General features: G+C 45.4%; 3 gene segments (V, D, J or C); all 3 read right to left on the bottom strand.

Moving 5' to 3' along the window:
- Nucleotides 1-1,536: 1,536 nt before the first annotated feature.
- LOC130124494 (T cell receptor alpha variable 18-like) lies at nt 1,537-2,059 on the bottom strand (the record flags this gene model as incomplete). The annotated part of the segment is given in 2 exon segments: nt 1,537-1,937; nt 2,032-2,059. Coding segments are annotated over 2 exon segments (429 nt in total), but the record flags the coding sequence as incomplete, so codon positions are not given.
- Nucleotides 2,060-8,500: 6,441 nt separating this feature from the next.
- On the bottom strand, nt 8,501-12,634 carry LOC130124493 (T-cell receptor alpha chain V region CTL-F3-like). The segment is given in 4 exon segments: nt 8,501-8,904; nt 8,999-9,017; nt 12,235-12,362; nt 12,508-12,634. Coding segments are annotated over 4 exon segments (678 nt in total).
- Nucleotides 12,635-13,572: 938 nt separating this feature from the next.
- LOC130124492 (T cell receptor alpha variable 18-like) lies at nt 13,573-14,074 on the bottom strand (the record flags this gene model as incomplete). The annotated part of the segment is given in 2 exon segments: nt 13,573-13,961; nt 14,056-14,074. Coding segments are annotated over 2 exon segments (408 nt in total), but the record flags the coding sequence as incomplete, so codon positions are not given.
- Nucleotides 14,075-17,445: the final 3,371 nt, after the last annotated feature.

Genomic DNA, 17,445 nt, shown 5'->3' with positions numbered 1-17,445 from the left:
ATCAGTATGCCAGAGACCTTTTGGTTCAGCGTGTCAAATTTTGCAACATGCTTGTATATTTGTTGTTTATTGTTGTTTAAAACAATAAGAAAAAAAATAATCAGATCAAACGTGACCTTAGGTTTTGAGAAAAATATGACAGGATATCTTACCCCACATGGCACACAATAAAATAACAGAAGAGAGCATCACCAAAGCTAACTTGAGGAAGAGTAGAAGGTGAGAGGAAACTGGAAAGGAATGAATCTCCTTGAAAGATTCAAAGTACAAATTCAGTCATAAGCACTGAGGGGGAACTTTGCTCCTCCTATTGTCTGAAGTCTACATCCTGAAAACATCAGCAAATATTGTCAGGGTCAGGGGGAGTCCAGTAGGTGGCACTATAACCAAATACATATGTGAGTTGTGTTTGGAGTCTCTGGTGATGTGCTGTTTTATTACAGTGACTCTGGGTCTCCTGTCACTGTGGGCCTCAGCACAGTAGTACAGAGCAGAGTCCGTCACTGCAGCAGAGGACATCTCCACTTCTACTCGGTTTCTCCTTTCATTCAGTCTAACAGCAAGTCGAGGATGAGGAGGTGTTGCTTCGACTACAGAAGGTACTGCTGTGTCCGTGGCCAGGAGAAGGAAAGTGGGAATAGATCCAGCTTTCTGTTGGTACCACTGAATATTATCAGTTTGAAGTGTATAATTACAGGAGAGAATAACACTGTGACCCTCCACTGAAAACAGCTCAGAACTGGTGGCAGTGAGGCGTCTTCATAGGTGTCACCTACCAGCCACCAGACTGATTACATTCACAAAAACACCATGAAGAAATAACCTGAAAAAACACATGAAGAAAACACATAGCTTCCTGATTTATTATGGAAGTGTTTGCATACTGACAAGAGCTGAGAACAGTAAAATTGTGATGAGCGTCATCGTGGTTGTTCAGAGAAAATCTAATGGATGAATGTTGTGATGTGAAAGTAGTGGTGTCTCTGATGAGCTGTGATGGGTCAGATCTTTACAGGTTGGAATAAACAGCTCTCTGCCTGCAGCTTCCTCTCTAGTCAAGGGGAGGAGCCACAGATGAAGCCAGAGTCCCAATCCTGGACCTGGACAGGTTTCCATGCTGGTAGCATGGGATGGTGTGATGGTGCACTTCAGATGGTTTATTTAGGGTTAGATGGTACAGTATATAATGTTTTATTATTAAACCTGTTTTATTCCCAGTACAATTGAATCTTCACTAACATGTATATGATATTTTAACACGCAGTTACCAAGTTTGTTAAAAGGAGAAATTCACCTCATTCTGACTTGGAACACATGAGTATTTTGTTTCTTCAAAACTTAGTTGTTGTTTGCTATCATATAATAGTAATGTTATTTTTGATACACCGCATTCAATTCAATAAGTAGTTAACTATTTATTCAGTATTCATTCACTTCAACTTATTTGACAATCACCGTTTTCACAACTTCATTAAGAAATTTGATGTTTTCTGCTTCAACGAGGAGCCGATGAGATCAGAATGTGAATACTGCCCTCTAGTGGATGTGGGTTAACATTGCGTTGTCTCTGGATTCTTGATAGACACTAAAGTTTTTGTAGTAGGTTCTGCAGTTTCCTGTCACTGTGGGCTTCAGGGCACAGTAGTACACAGCAGAGTCAGACAGCTGCAGACTCTGGATCTTCAGAGGAACTGATCTTGAGCTGGAATCCAGGCTGGAATCAAATCTCTCCTTGAACCCGTCCGCTGTGTTCCCTGATCCAAAAGTAAAGTGGCTCAGAATGAATGTGGGCTTGTCGTCTGCAGCCTGTCTGTACCAGAAAAGAGATGGACTTGATTGACTGGTGTTATAGTGACAGTCCAGTGTTACTGCCGCTCCCTCACTAACAGTCACATCTCCTTTGGGTTGGAGCACGTTGTCTTTTTGAGCTCTGCATTCTGTGGGACAACAACAGACGGTTTCAGTGTGAGGAAAAGAATCAACAAGACAAAGTTCAGATTAATAACAAGCAAACAAAGAGTTGTGTCCTACCAAAGCACACAGCAGCCAACAGCAGTGAGATGAACAGGAAGCTCATAGCTCTTCTGTTCAGTAACTATGAGCTCCAGTGACCAGAGAGGACTTCCTGTGTCTCACTGTGGAACCTGGTTTTAGCTCCAACACTAAGGTGGTAGATTTGAAGGAGGGGCTTGTTGACAGTTTCAGACAGTACAAGACATTTTAGATAATATTCCTGTTGAGGGGAATCGCCTTTAAAACAATGAACACATCTTGTTATTCAACTTCTACAGTTGCATCAAACATTTGTCTACCTATCTTTTGAAGTCATGAATTGGATTGTTTGGTTGTCTGTTTTTACTTGAGTGGATGTGAACTAAGTGCAATATGTTGTGAATAACATGGACATTTAAAAAAAAGTACAGTCAACACTGTGCATAAAGTTGTTGTGAAATTTTTATAAGAAAAATGCTGCCTTTTGCAAATGTCTGGATTATCTGGACAGAAACAAACTAAGACATGAGTTATCAAACCAAACTCCAACCAACTTCAGAACTAATCTTAAAGATTTGTAGTCAACCAGTCAAATGTTCATGTAATGTAACAATTGTTACATGAAGGGTTTATGTGAAACCATCTCCATAAAGTTGTAGACAAAGTTATTGATTACAGCTCAGCTTTCTATATCATTGTACCATCCAAACTGGTGTTGAAACTCAGAGGTCTTGGTATGGGCAACTCTATCTCTAATTGCTCATTTGATTTCCTGAGAGGCCCTCCCAAGACTGTGAGAATAGGTAAAACATAATCATCCACATTAGTTCTTCAGACTGGCACACCTCAGGGCTGATGTCTAGGTCCCCTAATGTACAGTCTATTTACACACGACTGTGTAGCCAAATATGACAACAACAGCATCATTGAATTCACAGATGACACCACAGTGATTGGAGTAATAAGTGACAGTGATGAGACGGCCTATGGGAGGGAAGTGGAAGATTTAACCATATGGTGCCATGATAACGACCTCTCTCTAAATGTCAGTAAGACAAAATAAATAATGACGTCGCCTTGTGGTGCAGTACACCACAAGGCGACGTCACTAACCGCTCGGCTAAAGGGTCCAACCCGTTAGCTAGGGGGTAACGTGTCTTATTAGTAGTTTACAATAATAAATAATCGTAATTATTCATTTTGCAAATAAATAGTGAACAGTAGATCAGTAATTCGTGGTACCGATAAATTCATATTGATATTGTTGGTTCAGATTGCTATTTCTTGAACGCAGCGCGTGCAGTGCCGATTAGCCAATCAGCTGCCTTGCTCGAGAGGGAGGACGTCCCAGAAGTAGCCCGGTTTCAGAACGCCAGGCAGACGCTTGAGAGAAGCCGCTGGAACGAGAGATAGAAGATTCTGCTTTGAAATGGCAGCGAGCTACAGTTGGTTCTTTCTTTATCCAAGCTGAGTGTTTTGTTGGTCTGGTCCTCCTCCGTGCCCTGGGTTTTGTGTTGTGTCCAAGTGTCGTCCAGGACTTGGTGAGTCAACTGCTAACTAGCCGATGCTAACTAGCCGAACTTTTCCGTTTACAATGTCTGTGTGCATAGGCTAGTTAAAGCTATAAGTAGCTCGGTTGTGTTGTGGATCATAGTTTGTGTAAAGATTGTTGAGGAGCCACGTTTTTCTTTCGTGAACCGAATTCAGAATGTGTTTTTCTTTTGTGAACCGAATTCAGAATGTGTTTTTCTTTTGTGAACCGAATTCAGAATGTGTTTTTCTTTTGTGAACCGAACTCAGAATGTGTTTTTCTTTTGTGCAAACCGAGTTGCTAAGCTAGCTCCTTCCAGCTAAGCCGCAGCAGCAGCAGCATGGCGTATTAGCACAGAAATTAAACTGCGTCACGTTTTAGCGGTGGGTAGATTGACCATGTCAGTCGCTACTTGTGTTGTTTTCTTTTGATTCTTTTATTGAGAGATATGTAAACTAACGTCTTTGCGTGTGTGATGCGCCTGTTATAATGCAGGCCAGGTTTTTCTTGGATTGGGAAGATCGCGCTTGGTGTTTCTTACCCCAAGCTGGAAACAAGATGGCGAGCCACCTATAGGAGCCCTGCTGGATCCACGTGGTCTGTCTGCGGCTTCACACAGCTCATTCTCAGGACAGCAGCCTACAGATTCGAGGACCTGGATTGTGGTAGGACTGAAACTTCCAGTTTGTTACTGCAAAACGTAGTTGGGCTCATTGGAGCAACAACGGACTTTCCAAAAAGGACCGATTATAGCCTACATTGATTATTGATTTGGATTTTTGATCTGATATTGTATTGTTAATCGCAGTATCGGCTGAGTTTATTACTCATTCATACTGTTCATGGGGTAATGCAGTTGTGTGTTACTTTTGGCATTCTGATTTACTGGTTAAGTAACTTAGGTTAATGGAAATTAGAACTGAAACTTAAAGGCCCAATGGAAAAAATAGAACATAAAACAAATTAACATAATTTGTCAACTCAAAAAATAGATAACGTCAAATTAGAATTAAAGGATCCTAAATTGGAACTAAAATATCTATGTAAAATATCTGAAACTAGTTAGTCCGCGGTGGCGTAGCGGTCTAAGCGTCGGCTTGGTGTCGATGCAGTTGCCCACTGGGGACTGGGGTTCGCGCCCCGGTCTCGTCAGATCCGACTATGGCCGGACTCGATGAAGCAGCAATCATTGGCAACGCTGTCTTCGGGAGGGGGGCGGAGTCGGCTTGTGTTCGTCATGTGAATGCGTCTCTGTGTGTGTCGGAAAAACAGTGGTTCGGCTTGGATTCGCCTTGTCACGAAAGTGGGGAGGCGCTTTCCTTCGAGACTGCCGGCCGGAGAGACGCAGTTGGCGAGCGCATGCAATACGAGGGTGGGTGTTTGAATTAAAATAGGGATCAATTGGCCACTAAATTGGGAGAAAAAAGGGAAAAATCAGAAATAAATTTAAAAAAAATATATATATATCTGAAACTCAAAATAGTGGTTTAATAAGGGTTAAATCATAAAACAAGAGGTTTCAAGGAATTTATCCATTCTTACTGTGTTATTGTGTAATTGTGTATGTTTCTCTGTCTATGTTTACAATTCTTTATATAAAAACAAGCCGGTAGTTCAAACTTTATTCCCTGGTCTGTGGTCTGCAATCATTTGATGCTAGTTATAAACTGCTCCTACGTACCTAGAACTGGTCCTAGTCAACTGTCAACATCTACAGTGCTACACTGCTGTTAAGGTGGTGGCTGAAAGATATAAGTTTAGACAACGGAGTCAGCATCACGGAGAATCAGTGGCACGGTACGTGTCCGCGCTGAGAGAACTTGCTGCTACGTGCGACTCTAAAACGTTTGAGGATGACGTGCTACGGGACCAGTTGGTGGAAAAGATTAACTCCAATCAGATAAGAGAGCGTTTGATGCTGGAGGTGCCCCTAACTCTGGAAAAGGCTGTGACTATTGCTGGACTAATTGAATCCGTCACATCGAACGCTAAAATCATGGACCGGGGAACTGCTGCTGCAGAGCCACCCGCGGCAGCTGTGGGTGTGCAGCCGGTGGACACAACCAGGGGACCGCCAGTGTCCACGAGAGACAATGCCACGAGACAAGGGCTAACATGCTTCAGATGTGGAGCACGCCACCATAAAGCTTCCTACCCATCTTGCCCCGCCAGGACGGCCCGCTGTAATAACTGCAGGAAACAGGGGCATTTTGCAAAGGTGTGTAGGGGGGCAAAGAGAGTAAGTGGAATTACAGATGATGTGGAACAAGTAGAGAGCACTGTGTCTGAAGTGACTATATTAAATGTAGACACTGTAGCTCGCACTGGGAATAAAATAATGTGCACAGTACAGATGGCTGTTGAGGGGCAGACAACACAAAATGTGGAACTTTTGCTGGACACGGGCTCTGCCGTTTCAATCCTTCCAAGTGCAATGTTAATGCAACTTTTCCCAAACACCCCACTGAGTACACCCGACACTGAAACTTGTGAGTTACGGAGGCAATCCTATTCCTCTGAGTGGAACTCTACATGCCACTGTGTCATACGCCATTAATCCAGTGATCCACTTCCTGTCTACAGTGTTCAGCAGGGTAGGAAACCCAAAAGAGTTCATCTCATACAATGGGAGTCAACTGATTTCACAGGAATTGGAATCCTTTCACAAGGACAGGGGAATTGCACGCAAACACTCCTCACTCTACTACCCCCAGGCCAATGGGGAAATTGAGAGATTTAATCGATGTCTGAAGTATAGTCTGCTGACTGCGAAAATAGAAGGAAAGGAGTGGACAGCATCAACCAGAGACTTTCTGCAGAGCAACCAGGCATGCCACCACTCAATGCTCCCCTGCAGAGCTGTTGCACGGACTTCAGACGCACACCAAAGTCCATGTGACAGGCCTCCACAAACCACAGCCTGTCACATCCCTACAAGCACAAAACACAGCACAAACAGTGAAAGAGAAGCAGAGGAAGATGAAGGAGTATGCAGACATGAAGAGAGGAGCAAAAGCGGTGCACTTTCCTCCTGGGTCTTGGGTCAGAGTTAGGAGACCAGGTAAACTACGCAAGAGACAGTCAAAGTACTCTTCCCCTCTTCAGGTGCATGAGCAAAGAGGCCAGTACACTTACAGGCTGTCTCATGGGCGCACCTGGAATGCATCCTATCTCGTGTCTGCCCTACCCCTTCAGGGTCAGGGGCCTGACATAGACTGTAGCTGAGTCCAGCCTGACCCACTACATGCTCAGCCCCCTCTGCGAGAGGTCAGGGTCAGGAGGCCACCTGCTTGGGCACAGGGCTGTGCTATGTGGGGACGGTAAACTAAAACAAGAATAGCCTATTGTTGGTATGAAACTTTTATTTTGATACTGTTATTTCTTATAGACCTAGTACTGTCTGTGTGAAACTGTTATTTCAAATCCGTTATTTTTAATGACCTAGTATTGCCTGCATGAGACTGTTATTTCGAAACTGTTATTTGTTTTATGGTCAAGGTGGTATTCTGTTGTTATTGTAAGACTGCTTATAGCTAATGCAGTTCAGCATAAGCACCGCAGTGATTGTATAGTTGGTGATGATATAAATGTTATCTTTTGCAAAGGGGATATGTGATGTCTTAAGTTGATGCAGTTGGAGGACAGTAGGGGGAGCTAGAGGACAAGATAGGATGTAAGTGACTGTAAGAGGGGAGGAGGAGTGTGACATGGGTTGTTCAAGTTAAGAAGTGTATGCTAACAGACGTGTGTCTTCGAGTGGTCCCTTAGCATCACCACGCAGTGTTATCAAAATGAACATTTATAAACCCTCCATTAGGATTAAATAGGGAGACGTTGTACTAAGGGTGGATAAAACTGTTGAGTGTTTAGTGATAAAAATATTCCAGCCTTATGTGGTCTGTACAGAGCAGCAACAATGGTGGGTGAAGGTCCATAGAGCTTAACAGCCAGCAGGCTTTGTTGGGAATAGATGGGATATTGTAGAGGGCAAACTTCTGACAGGTTGTGCACGTATAAACAGCTGATTTAACTAGTGGAGTTAGCACACTGTGGTCCACATCCAGGTCAAGTCGTAATATGTCGTGTGGATAAGAGGCCCGGTGCCTAATAGTAGTCTGTATGGGGAAAACTCCTGGTAAGAGGGTTAATGATTGATGAGGCCAGTGGGGGGAGCTATCGGACAAAACAGTCCTGTGGGGTGAAACCATCGGTGCAAACAGAAGCTATGGAAGGGAAATGAGGGATTTAAACAGTCAGTCACATAGAGAAGTGTGTAGGGCGTGCTGCAAAAATTAGGTGATAAATCTCACAGCCGCAAATTCAAGCACTGTCAACAACAATCTTAATCAACTCTATAGATAATTAATAGAGTAGGACTCACCAGTCACTTGAAAACAAAACCCATCCTTCGTTCGGTAAAGTATCTCGTGAAGGCCTTGCCTTCCTGTGTGAGGCCTTCGAGTTTAGGTCCTGATCTCTCCCTTTGATCGCTCATTACAATTCACTGGCCAGATCGGTTTAGCTAGAATATACAAATAAAACAATCAAAATATCCTGGTTTAAGGTTAATCTAATCTTTAATGATTGAATAGCATTAATATTATAATTTCATATTTTATATTACCTTTAAATGGGCCGTTTTGTCTTTACGTCATTTAGTTTTTTGGATTATTCTTTTATTTTATTTTTATTTTATTTCTTTTGGTTTATATGTGAGACAGTATGGGATTTACAGTTATTTTTCTCCTAACACTAGAATCAATACAGGACTGTACCATTTGTTAAATAAAACTACATAAGACATTAATAATTTTCTTCATCAAGACAGTTTAATGTTTCAACGCAGATTAAAATGTTTTTGAATGTTGGATTGACACATAGGACGAATCAGCAGTTGTAGGAAGGTGACCTGTCAAACTGTCCAATGTGTTTTTCTTTAAGAAGTAGCCGATGAGATTAAAATGTGAATACTGCCCTCTAGTGGATGTGGTTTAACATTGTTTTGTCTCTTGATTCTTCATAGACACTCCAATGGTTTTTGTAGTACGTCTTGCAGTTTCCTGTCACTGTGGGCCTCAGAGCACAGTAGTACACAGCAGAGTCAGACAGCTGCAGACTCTGGATCTTCAGAGGAACTGATCTTGAGCTGGAATCCAGGCTGGAATCAAATCTCTCCTTGAACCCGTCCGCTGTGGTCCCTGATCCAAAAGTAAAGCGGATCAGAATGAATGTGGGCTTGTCGTCTGCAGCCTGTCTGTACCAGAAAAGATTTGTATTTGAGCCACTGGTGTTATAGTGACAGTCCAGTGTTACTGTCTCTCCCTCACTAACAGTCACACCTCCTTTGGGTTGGAGCACGTTGTCTTTTTGAGCTCTGCATTCTGTGGGACAACAACAGACGGTGTCAGTGTGAGGAAAAGAATCAACAAGACAAAGTTCAGATTAATAACAAGAAAACAAAGAGTTGTGTCCTACCAAAGCACATAGCAGCCAACAGCAGTGAGATGAGCAGGAAGCTCATAGCTCTTCTGTTCAGTAACTATGAGCTCCAGTGACCAGAGAGGACTTCCTGTGTCTCACTGTGGAACCTTGTTTTAGCTCCAACACTAAGTGGTAGATTCAAAGGCGGGGCTTGTTCAGAGTGACAGGGCTGATGACCAATCCCCTGTTATTACTGCTGCTGACAGGTTCAGACAGTATTTCACCTATTGGTAGATCTAAAGTCCTGCCTACTACTGATCACTTCCACACGATGCTTAACTTTGGTTTCATAAGTATCAGATCACTGTGTACCAAAGCCTTACCAATAAACGATCTGGTTCTTGAGCATAGTTTCGATATGATTGGTTTATGTAAAACATTGCTGAAACAAAACATTTTCCTTCCCTTATATGAAGCTTTTCCACCCGACTATACATATGCCTATGTAGCTCAGGCAAATAAACAAGGTGGGGGTGTTGCCCTCATATATAAATCTATTTTCAATCTTTCTTCTATTCTTGAATCTAAATTCCAATCATTTGAGGCCCTTGTGGGTTCATCTCTCTCAGCCATGAATAGACTCACCTCAGTCCAGGTTGTGATGCTCTATCGACCTCCTGGCTCTTACTCACTGTTTCTTTTTTCTTCTTTTTTTTCTTTTTGGACCCCCCCCTTTTTTTTTCTCCTCAATTGTACTTGGCCAATTACTCTATTTTACGAGCCATCCCGGTCACTGCTCCACCCCCTCTGCCGGCCCGGGTAAAGCTGCAGACTACCACATGCTTCCTCCGGTACATGTGGCGTCACCAGCCGCTTCTTTTCACCTGACAGTGAGGAGTTTCACCAGCAGGATGTAGCACGTGGGAGGATCATGCTATTATCCCCAGTTCTCCTGCCCCCCTGAACAGACGCCCTGACCGACCAGAGGAGGTGCTAGTGCAGCAACCAGGACACATACCCACATCCGGCTTGCCACCTGCAGAAACAGCCAATTGTGTCTGTAGGGACGCCCGACCAAACCGGAGGTAAAACGGGGATTCGAACCAGAGATAACCCGTGTTGGCAGGCAACGGAATAGACCGCTACACTGCCTGGACACCTACTCAGTGTTTTTTAAAGAATATGAAGAATTTGTCTCAGGGCTTGTTACTCATTATGATGTGATTATAATTCTTGGTGATTTAGATATTCATCTGAATAAGGCTGCTGATCCGCTAAGAAAAGCCTTTTCTGGCACGAGCTGATACTGTTGGGTTCGCTCAGTTTGTTCAAGAGTCGTCTCGTTGGTAACACCCTTGATTTGGTTTTATCTAAAGTGATACCTGTTTCTGATCTGAATTACTTGCAGACCACATCTGCTGTGTCAGATCATTTTCTCATGCATTATTGGCTTATCCAGGTAATGTCAGCACAGATGTAGTTGCCACTCGCCACATTGGTCCCTCCACTGTAGCTGCATTTAGCAAACAGCTGCCTAAAGTCTTGGATCCTTTCACCGTAGTGAGTCACTCTTGAAGATTTCACTAGTGAATTAAATGTGACCCTCTCTAGTCTCCTCGATTCAGTTGCACCTCTCACTACCAGAGCTAGGTGACTAAAGAGGCCTACACCCTGGTTTAAGATGAGACATGTGCTCTTAAGTGGGCCTGCAGGAGACTGGAACGTAAATGGCAGAAATCAAAACTGGAAGTTTTTACCTATCTTGGAATGAGTGGTTATTGAAATACAAGTGTGTTAGATAGATAGATAGATTTTGTATGCTTTGATGAAATGCGTATTTGCAGTGCAAAGACTCAGAGACAGAGAATGGCAGCTCGTCTCAGCTCTCTGCCTCTGGAGTGCAGAAGTGAAGCTAGAAATCTCAGTTTAATCATAGACAGGGATCTGAATGTCAAGAGCCACATCCATCATCTCACAAGATCAGCCTCCTACCATCTTAACAACATCTCAGAACTAGGGGCTTTCTATCAAAATCAGATTGTGAGAAATTAACCCATGCTTTTATAACAAGTAGACTAGACTACTGTACTGGACAATTCACCGGCCTCCCAAAATCACTTGTGCGCCAACCACAGTTAATTCAAAACGCGGCAGCACGTGTTCTCACCGGAAGTAGAAAGTATGAGGCCATTACACCTGTTCTTACATCTCTGTATTGGCTCCGTGTCAAAACTAGAATCCATTTTAAACTTGTGTTAATTGTCCACAAAGTGCTAAATGGTCTTGCACCACACTATATAAAAGACATGCTCATTACTTACAAGCCAACATATTTGACAATGTTCATGATCAATGTTTCTCATTAACTTGATGGAGACGGTTGGACCTCCACCTTCCTATGACATCAGTTACATCACATGAATGACTGACTTCAAGCCTTTAACTTTAGTTGTCATGTTTGCTGGAGTCTGGTTTCAGGACTCATGTCTTTGTTTACTTGTTGTCATTTAGTCCATTCAGGTTCTTCATAGTGATGAAGAGTCATGTAGAGCTGAGTGGAATCACAGCTGAATCCTCAGAGATACGCTGAGATGCTAAAAGTTCTTCAAATTATGAAAACAGATCAACAGTCTGAGGATGATTTTAGGTTTCAGACATCTACAATTAAAATGATGAGGAAAAACAAACCCTTATTTCTTTCCAAACACTCCATCAGCTTTGCTGTGATTCCATCAGTTTATTAGCACATCACACCCACACTCTTTAAGGCAGAGAGCCCGAGCACAAGGATTTAATTGTGTTTAAATACACATGACAATAAAGTTGAATTGTAACTCGAGCTGAAGTGTGTAAATGTTCTGTCAGACACTGTCAGGTTTGTGTACAGTGACTCTGGGTTTCCTGTCACTGTGGGACTCACAGCACAGTAGTACACAGCAGAGTCTGTCACTGCAGCAGAGGACATCTCCAGATCCACTCGTTTCTGTTCTCCATTGAAGCTGATTGACAGTCTGAGATCTTCAGGTTGTCCTCTGACCACTGACTGCTGACTGCTGGGTGATGCAGAGAGGAGGAATTGGGCTGTAGATCCTGGTGACTGACGATACCAATGAAGGTTGTAAGGTGAGCCGGTGTAAATACAGGATAGAATAACTTTGGCTCCTTCTACACTTTGGACTGAAAGGGTCGTGGGGTTGATTTCTTCTTCCAAACTACTACCTGAAAATTTTGGAAATATCCAAGAAGGTGTTGCAGTGAAAAGGTGTCGTTGTGGTAATTCAGTGAGTTACTGTGGGCTTTGTGTGTTGGTTGTTGTCCATATTGAGCCTGCTGGTGATGGTAAATGTGTGTGTCTGCTTGTCAGCCTGTATGGTCAGAGTCAGTGTGCAGCAGGGTGTCATGGTGACAGCAGACTCACCTGTTAGTACAGAAAGGAACCAGATGAGATGGAGCAGCATGCTGCTGTTAGTTCAGCTGTCTCTTTAGTTGCACTGTGGACTTTACCAGTCCTTCCTGCTAACGTCCTCCCCTCATAGTGTGTCTGGCTCCTCCTGTTCACCCACTGTTCACACCAACCTCCTCACTACTCCTCACATGCCAGCCAACCTCTGTGTCCTTCACTAGACCCTCTAGCAGCTGTTTTACTGCATGTCCACATGGCTCTTCTGCTGCTGCTGCTGCTGCCTTCATTTACTCCATTCATCTCATATGGGTGGGTTTGGGGCAGCACAGTGGCCCAGTGTTTAGCACTGTTCCTCACAGCAAGAAGGTCCTGGGTTCGAACCCCAGGCCGTACCAGGTCGTTTCTGTGTGGAGTTTGCATGTTCTGCGTGGGTTTCCTATGGGTGCTCTGGTTTCCTCCCACCATCAAAAAGAAAAGTTAGGGTTAATACTGCTGTCTCTGCCCCTGAGCAAGGCAATGGAAAGAAGAATTGGAGTTGGTCCCCGGGTGTTGCAGCTGCCCACTGCTCCTATACAATAGGATGATTACATGCAAAGAACACATTCATTATAACCTGTACAACGACAAAATAAAGTGCCTTTCTCTCTTTCTTTCTTTCTCTCTTTCTTTCTTTCTTTCTTTCTTTCTTTCTGTCTATCGTTATATGGGAGACGGTATTGGATTGAAAGCTGTTTTCTTCTCAAAACAATTAAATATTGAATAACACGTAAATAATATTGTTAAATAAAATTGCATATTACAAATGTTGTTAAAATGAGGACTTAACCTCAACCAGATTTGGACAGCACAGGAGTTTTTGCTGCCTTGAAAGTTTTATTTGTAATTTATATCACAATGTATTAACATTAATCTAAATATAACATTCTATTAAATTTGTATTTTACTGATTGTTCAATATTGATTTTCCTCATTTCATTTAAGAAGCATCATTTACATAATAACAAAATGTTTTAACAACATTAAGATTTGACACGTAGGGAACAATTAACCACAGCTCATCTTTGAAGCTGGAGTGCAAATGAAGATGTGTTATTGTAGTGTTGGCAGTGACACTGGACAAATCAGCAGTTGTAGGAAGCTGGCTTGTCAACCTGTCCAATGAGTTTTTCTTCAACAAGGTGACAATGAGATTAAAATTTGAATACTGCCCTCTAGTGGATCAGGTTTATAGTTGCGTTGTCTCTGGATTCTTGATATACACTCTAAGGTTTTTGTAGTAGGTTCTGCAGTTTCCTGTCACTGTGGGCCTCAGAGCACAGTAGTACACAGCAGAGTCAGACATCTGCAGACTCTGGATCTTCAGAGGAACTGATCTTGAGCTGGAATCCAGGCTGGAATCAAATCTCTCCTTGAACCCGTCCGCTGTGTTCCCTGATTCAGCAGTAATGCGGCTCAGAATGAATGTGGGCTTGTCGTCTGCAGCCTGTCTGTACCAGAAAAGATATGGACCTGTGTAACTGGTGTTATAGTGACAGTCCAGTGTTACTGTCTCTCCCTCACTAACAGTCACATCTCCTTTGGGTTGGAGCACGTTGTCTTTTTGAGCTCTGCATTCTGTGGGACAACAACAGACGGTGTCAGTGTGAGGAAAAGAATCAACAAGACAAAGTTCAGATTAATAACGAGCAAACCAAGAGTTGTGTCCTACCAAAGCACATAGCAGCCAACAGGAGTGAGATGAGCAGGAAGCTCATAGCTCTTCTGTTCAGTAACTATGAGCTCCAGTGACCAGAGAGGACTTCCTGTGTCTCACTGTGGAACCTGGTTTTAGCTCCAACACTAAGTGGTAGATTTGAAGGAGGGGCTTGTTCAGAGTGACAGGGCTGATGACCAATCCCCTGTTATTACTGCTGCTGACAGGTTCAGACTGTACAACACATTTTACATCATATTCCTGTTGAGGGGAATTGTCTTTAAAACAATGAACAAGTGTTATGTTACTATTATTTTTGTGATTCCATTTTGGTGAATCTTTGCATATAAATAACACATTTAATATTGGAGATTTTTATTATTCGAAATGGTTTGGTTGTTTGTCTTTTATGGAGAAAACCTGAAGGAGAATTGCATTGTGTTATGAAGAACATTGACAATAAACAAAAATGTGGAAATCAAAGTACATTCATCCTGTTTCATTAAAGAGTGTGGGTGTGATCTGCTAATAAACTGATGGAATCACAGCAAAGCTGATGGAAGGTTTGGAAAGAAATAAAGGTTTGTTTTTCCCTCATCATTTTAATTGTAGATGTCTGAACCCTAAAATCATTCTCAGACTGTTGATCTGTTTTCATAATTTGAAGAACTTTTAGCATCTCAGTGTATCTCTGATGATTCAGCTGTGATTCCACTCAGCTCTACATGACTCTTCATCACTATGAAACGGGCCACCCAGCAGCCGATGAACGCCCGTGCTACCTCTGCTGCCGTCGTGGAGGACAAGGGAATAGCCTCTGGCCACCTGGTGGCCCTGTCCACAATAGTGAGGAGGAACGTATAACCACGGGAGGGGGGCAGGGGACCCACCAGGTCAACATTGACGTGGTCAAACCGCCTCTCTGGAACCACAAACGGCACCAAAGGGGCCATGGTATGGCAGTGCACCTTGGCGCGTTGGCACGCCACACACGAGCCGGCCCAGGCTCTAACATCCTTACGGAGCCCAGGCCAAACAAACTTGACGCTCACCAGCTTGGTCGAGGCCTTCACTCCCGGGTGGGAAAGGCCGTGGACGGTGTCGAAAACTCGGCGCCGCCAGGAAGTAGGCACCAGGGGGCGCGGTTGACCGGTGGAGATGTCACAGAGGAGGGTGGTATTGGCCGCGTCGAACGTCACGTCCTCCAGCCGTAGCGCCGTAGGGGTCGACCGGTAGTCTTGAATGGTCGCATCCTTGGCTTGGCCCGCTGCCATAGCGGCGTAGTCGAGTCCCAAGTGAACGGCGTTAACAACCGCCCGTGAAAGGCAGTCGGCGACGAAGTTATCCTTGCCCGACACGTGTTGTATGTCCGTGGTAAACTCGGAAACCGCCGCGAGATGGCGCTGCTGACGCCCAGACCACGGTTCTGAGGTTTTGGCCATACAGAACGTCAGCGGTTTGTGGTCCAAGAAAGCGGTGAACTGTCGGCCCTCCAATAGGAACCTAAAGTGTCTGGTTGCGAGGAAGAGACCCAGTAGTTCCCTATCAAAGGTGCTGTATCTGCGCTCGCTCTCACGGAGTTGTTTACTGAAGAACGCCAATGGCTGCCAGCCCCCCCCCCCCACCCACTGCTCACACACGGCCCCCACGGCGTAGTCGGAGGCATCCGTTGTAAGGGCTATGGGGGCGGCAGGCGACGGGTGAGCTAGCAGCGCAGCGTTGGCCAGCGCGGTCTTGGCGGCCACAAAAGCCTCGTCCATCCCCGAAGACCAGTCCAGCTCGTCCTTAGACTTCTTACCCCGCAGGGCCTCATACAGGGGACGCATGATGTGGGCGGCACGGGGCAGGAAACGGTTATAAAAGTTCACCATGCCCAGGAATTCCTGCAGCGACTGTACAGTGCGGGGGCGGGGGAACATGGTGACAGCCTCAACCCTGGCAGGGAGGGGAACGGCCCCCTGTGGAGTGATGTGGTGCCCGAGGAAGGTGATGGACAACTCCCCGAACTGACACTTAGCTGGGTTGATGATGAGGCCGTGTTCGCTGAGCCTGTCAAACAGCTGTCTGAGGTGCGTCATGTGTTCCTCCGCCAACGCGCTGGCCACGAGGATGTCGTCTAAGTACACAGACAAAAATGGCATGTCGCGGAGCACAGAATCCATAAGGCGCTGAAACGTCTGCGCCGCCCCTTTAAGGCCGAAAGGCATACGTAAAAACTCAAAGAGCCCAAAGGGTGTGATGACAGCCGTTTTTGGGACATCCAATGGGTGGACCGGCACTTGGTGATACCCCCCGCACTAAGTCGATTTTGGAATAGATGGCAGCGCCCGCCAGGTGGGTAGAGAAATCTTGTATGTGCGGTGTGGGGTACCGGTCGGGGGTCGTGGCATTGTTTAGGCGACGGTAGTCCCCGCACGGGCGCCAACCCCCGTTGGCCTTAGTAACCATGTGAAGAGGGGAAGCCCGCGGGCTGTCAGAACGGCGGACAATGCCGAGGCGCTCCATAGTCGAAAACTCCTCCCTGGCTATTGCGAGCTTGGCCGAGTCGAGGCGTCGGGCCCGGGTGTAAACTGGGGGCCCCACTGTGGTGATATGATGTTCCACGCCGTGCTTGGCCACCGCCGAGGAGAAGGTGGGTGTGGTGAGCTCGGGGAAATTTGCGAGCAGGCGTTGGTATGGATCCCCGGTGGAGAGTGTGTTAGCGAGGCACAGTGCTCCAGCGCCCCCAAGCGTGCAGGGGTATGACGCAAAAGAGACGGCATCAATCACGCGACAGTTTTTAACATCCACCAGCAGGTTTAAAGCACAGAGGAAATCCGCACCTAGGAGCGGGGTGGATACAGCAGCCATCACAAAGTCCCAGCCGAAACGTCGGCCGCCAAAACACACGTCCACATGTCTGATACCGTACGTCCGAATGGACGTGCCGTTGGCGGCGTCCATCTGGGGGCCGTGACTGTCGGTCATCGTGTCCACAGCTTGTGCTGGTAGTATGCTGCGTTGAGCGCCAGAGTCAACCAGCAGCCGCCGGCCCGACAAGGAGTCTCTGATGAACAACAGCTTGCAGCCACGGCCGGCGCCCATAGCCGTTAACGAGCGCCGGCCTTGGCGTTTCCCTGAACCCTGTAACTGCAGGGTTTGCGACACCGTTTTGCTTTTGCCCCAAACCTGGCATGGTAATAACAGAGCCCGTCGTCAGGTTGGCGGCGGGCTGTCACCGCAGCCGCGGTGTCCATATAGTCGTACACAGGTGGTGGTGGGGCGGTCTGGTGGGGTAGCAGGGCATGCACAAACTGTTGCCGGTTGGCCAGGAAAACCCTGTCTGCTTCAGCAGCCAGAGAACGGTAGTCCTTGGAGGGAGGCGGCGAGAGGAGAACTGGCCAGTGCTGTGCGTACAGGTGCGGG

This window comes from Lampris incognitus, chromosome 14, assembly GCF_029633865.1.
Source record: "Lampris incognitus isolate fLamInc1 chromosome 14, fLamInc1.hap2, whole genome shotgun sequence".
NCBI classification, from domain to species: Eukaryota; Metazoa; Chordata; class Actinopteri; order Lampriformes; family Lampridae; genus Lampris; species Lampris incognitus.
This window is presented reverse-complemented; position numbering and strand designations above follow the sequence as displayed.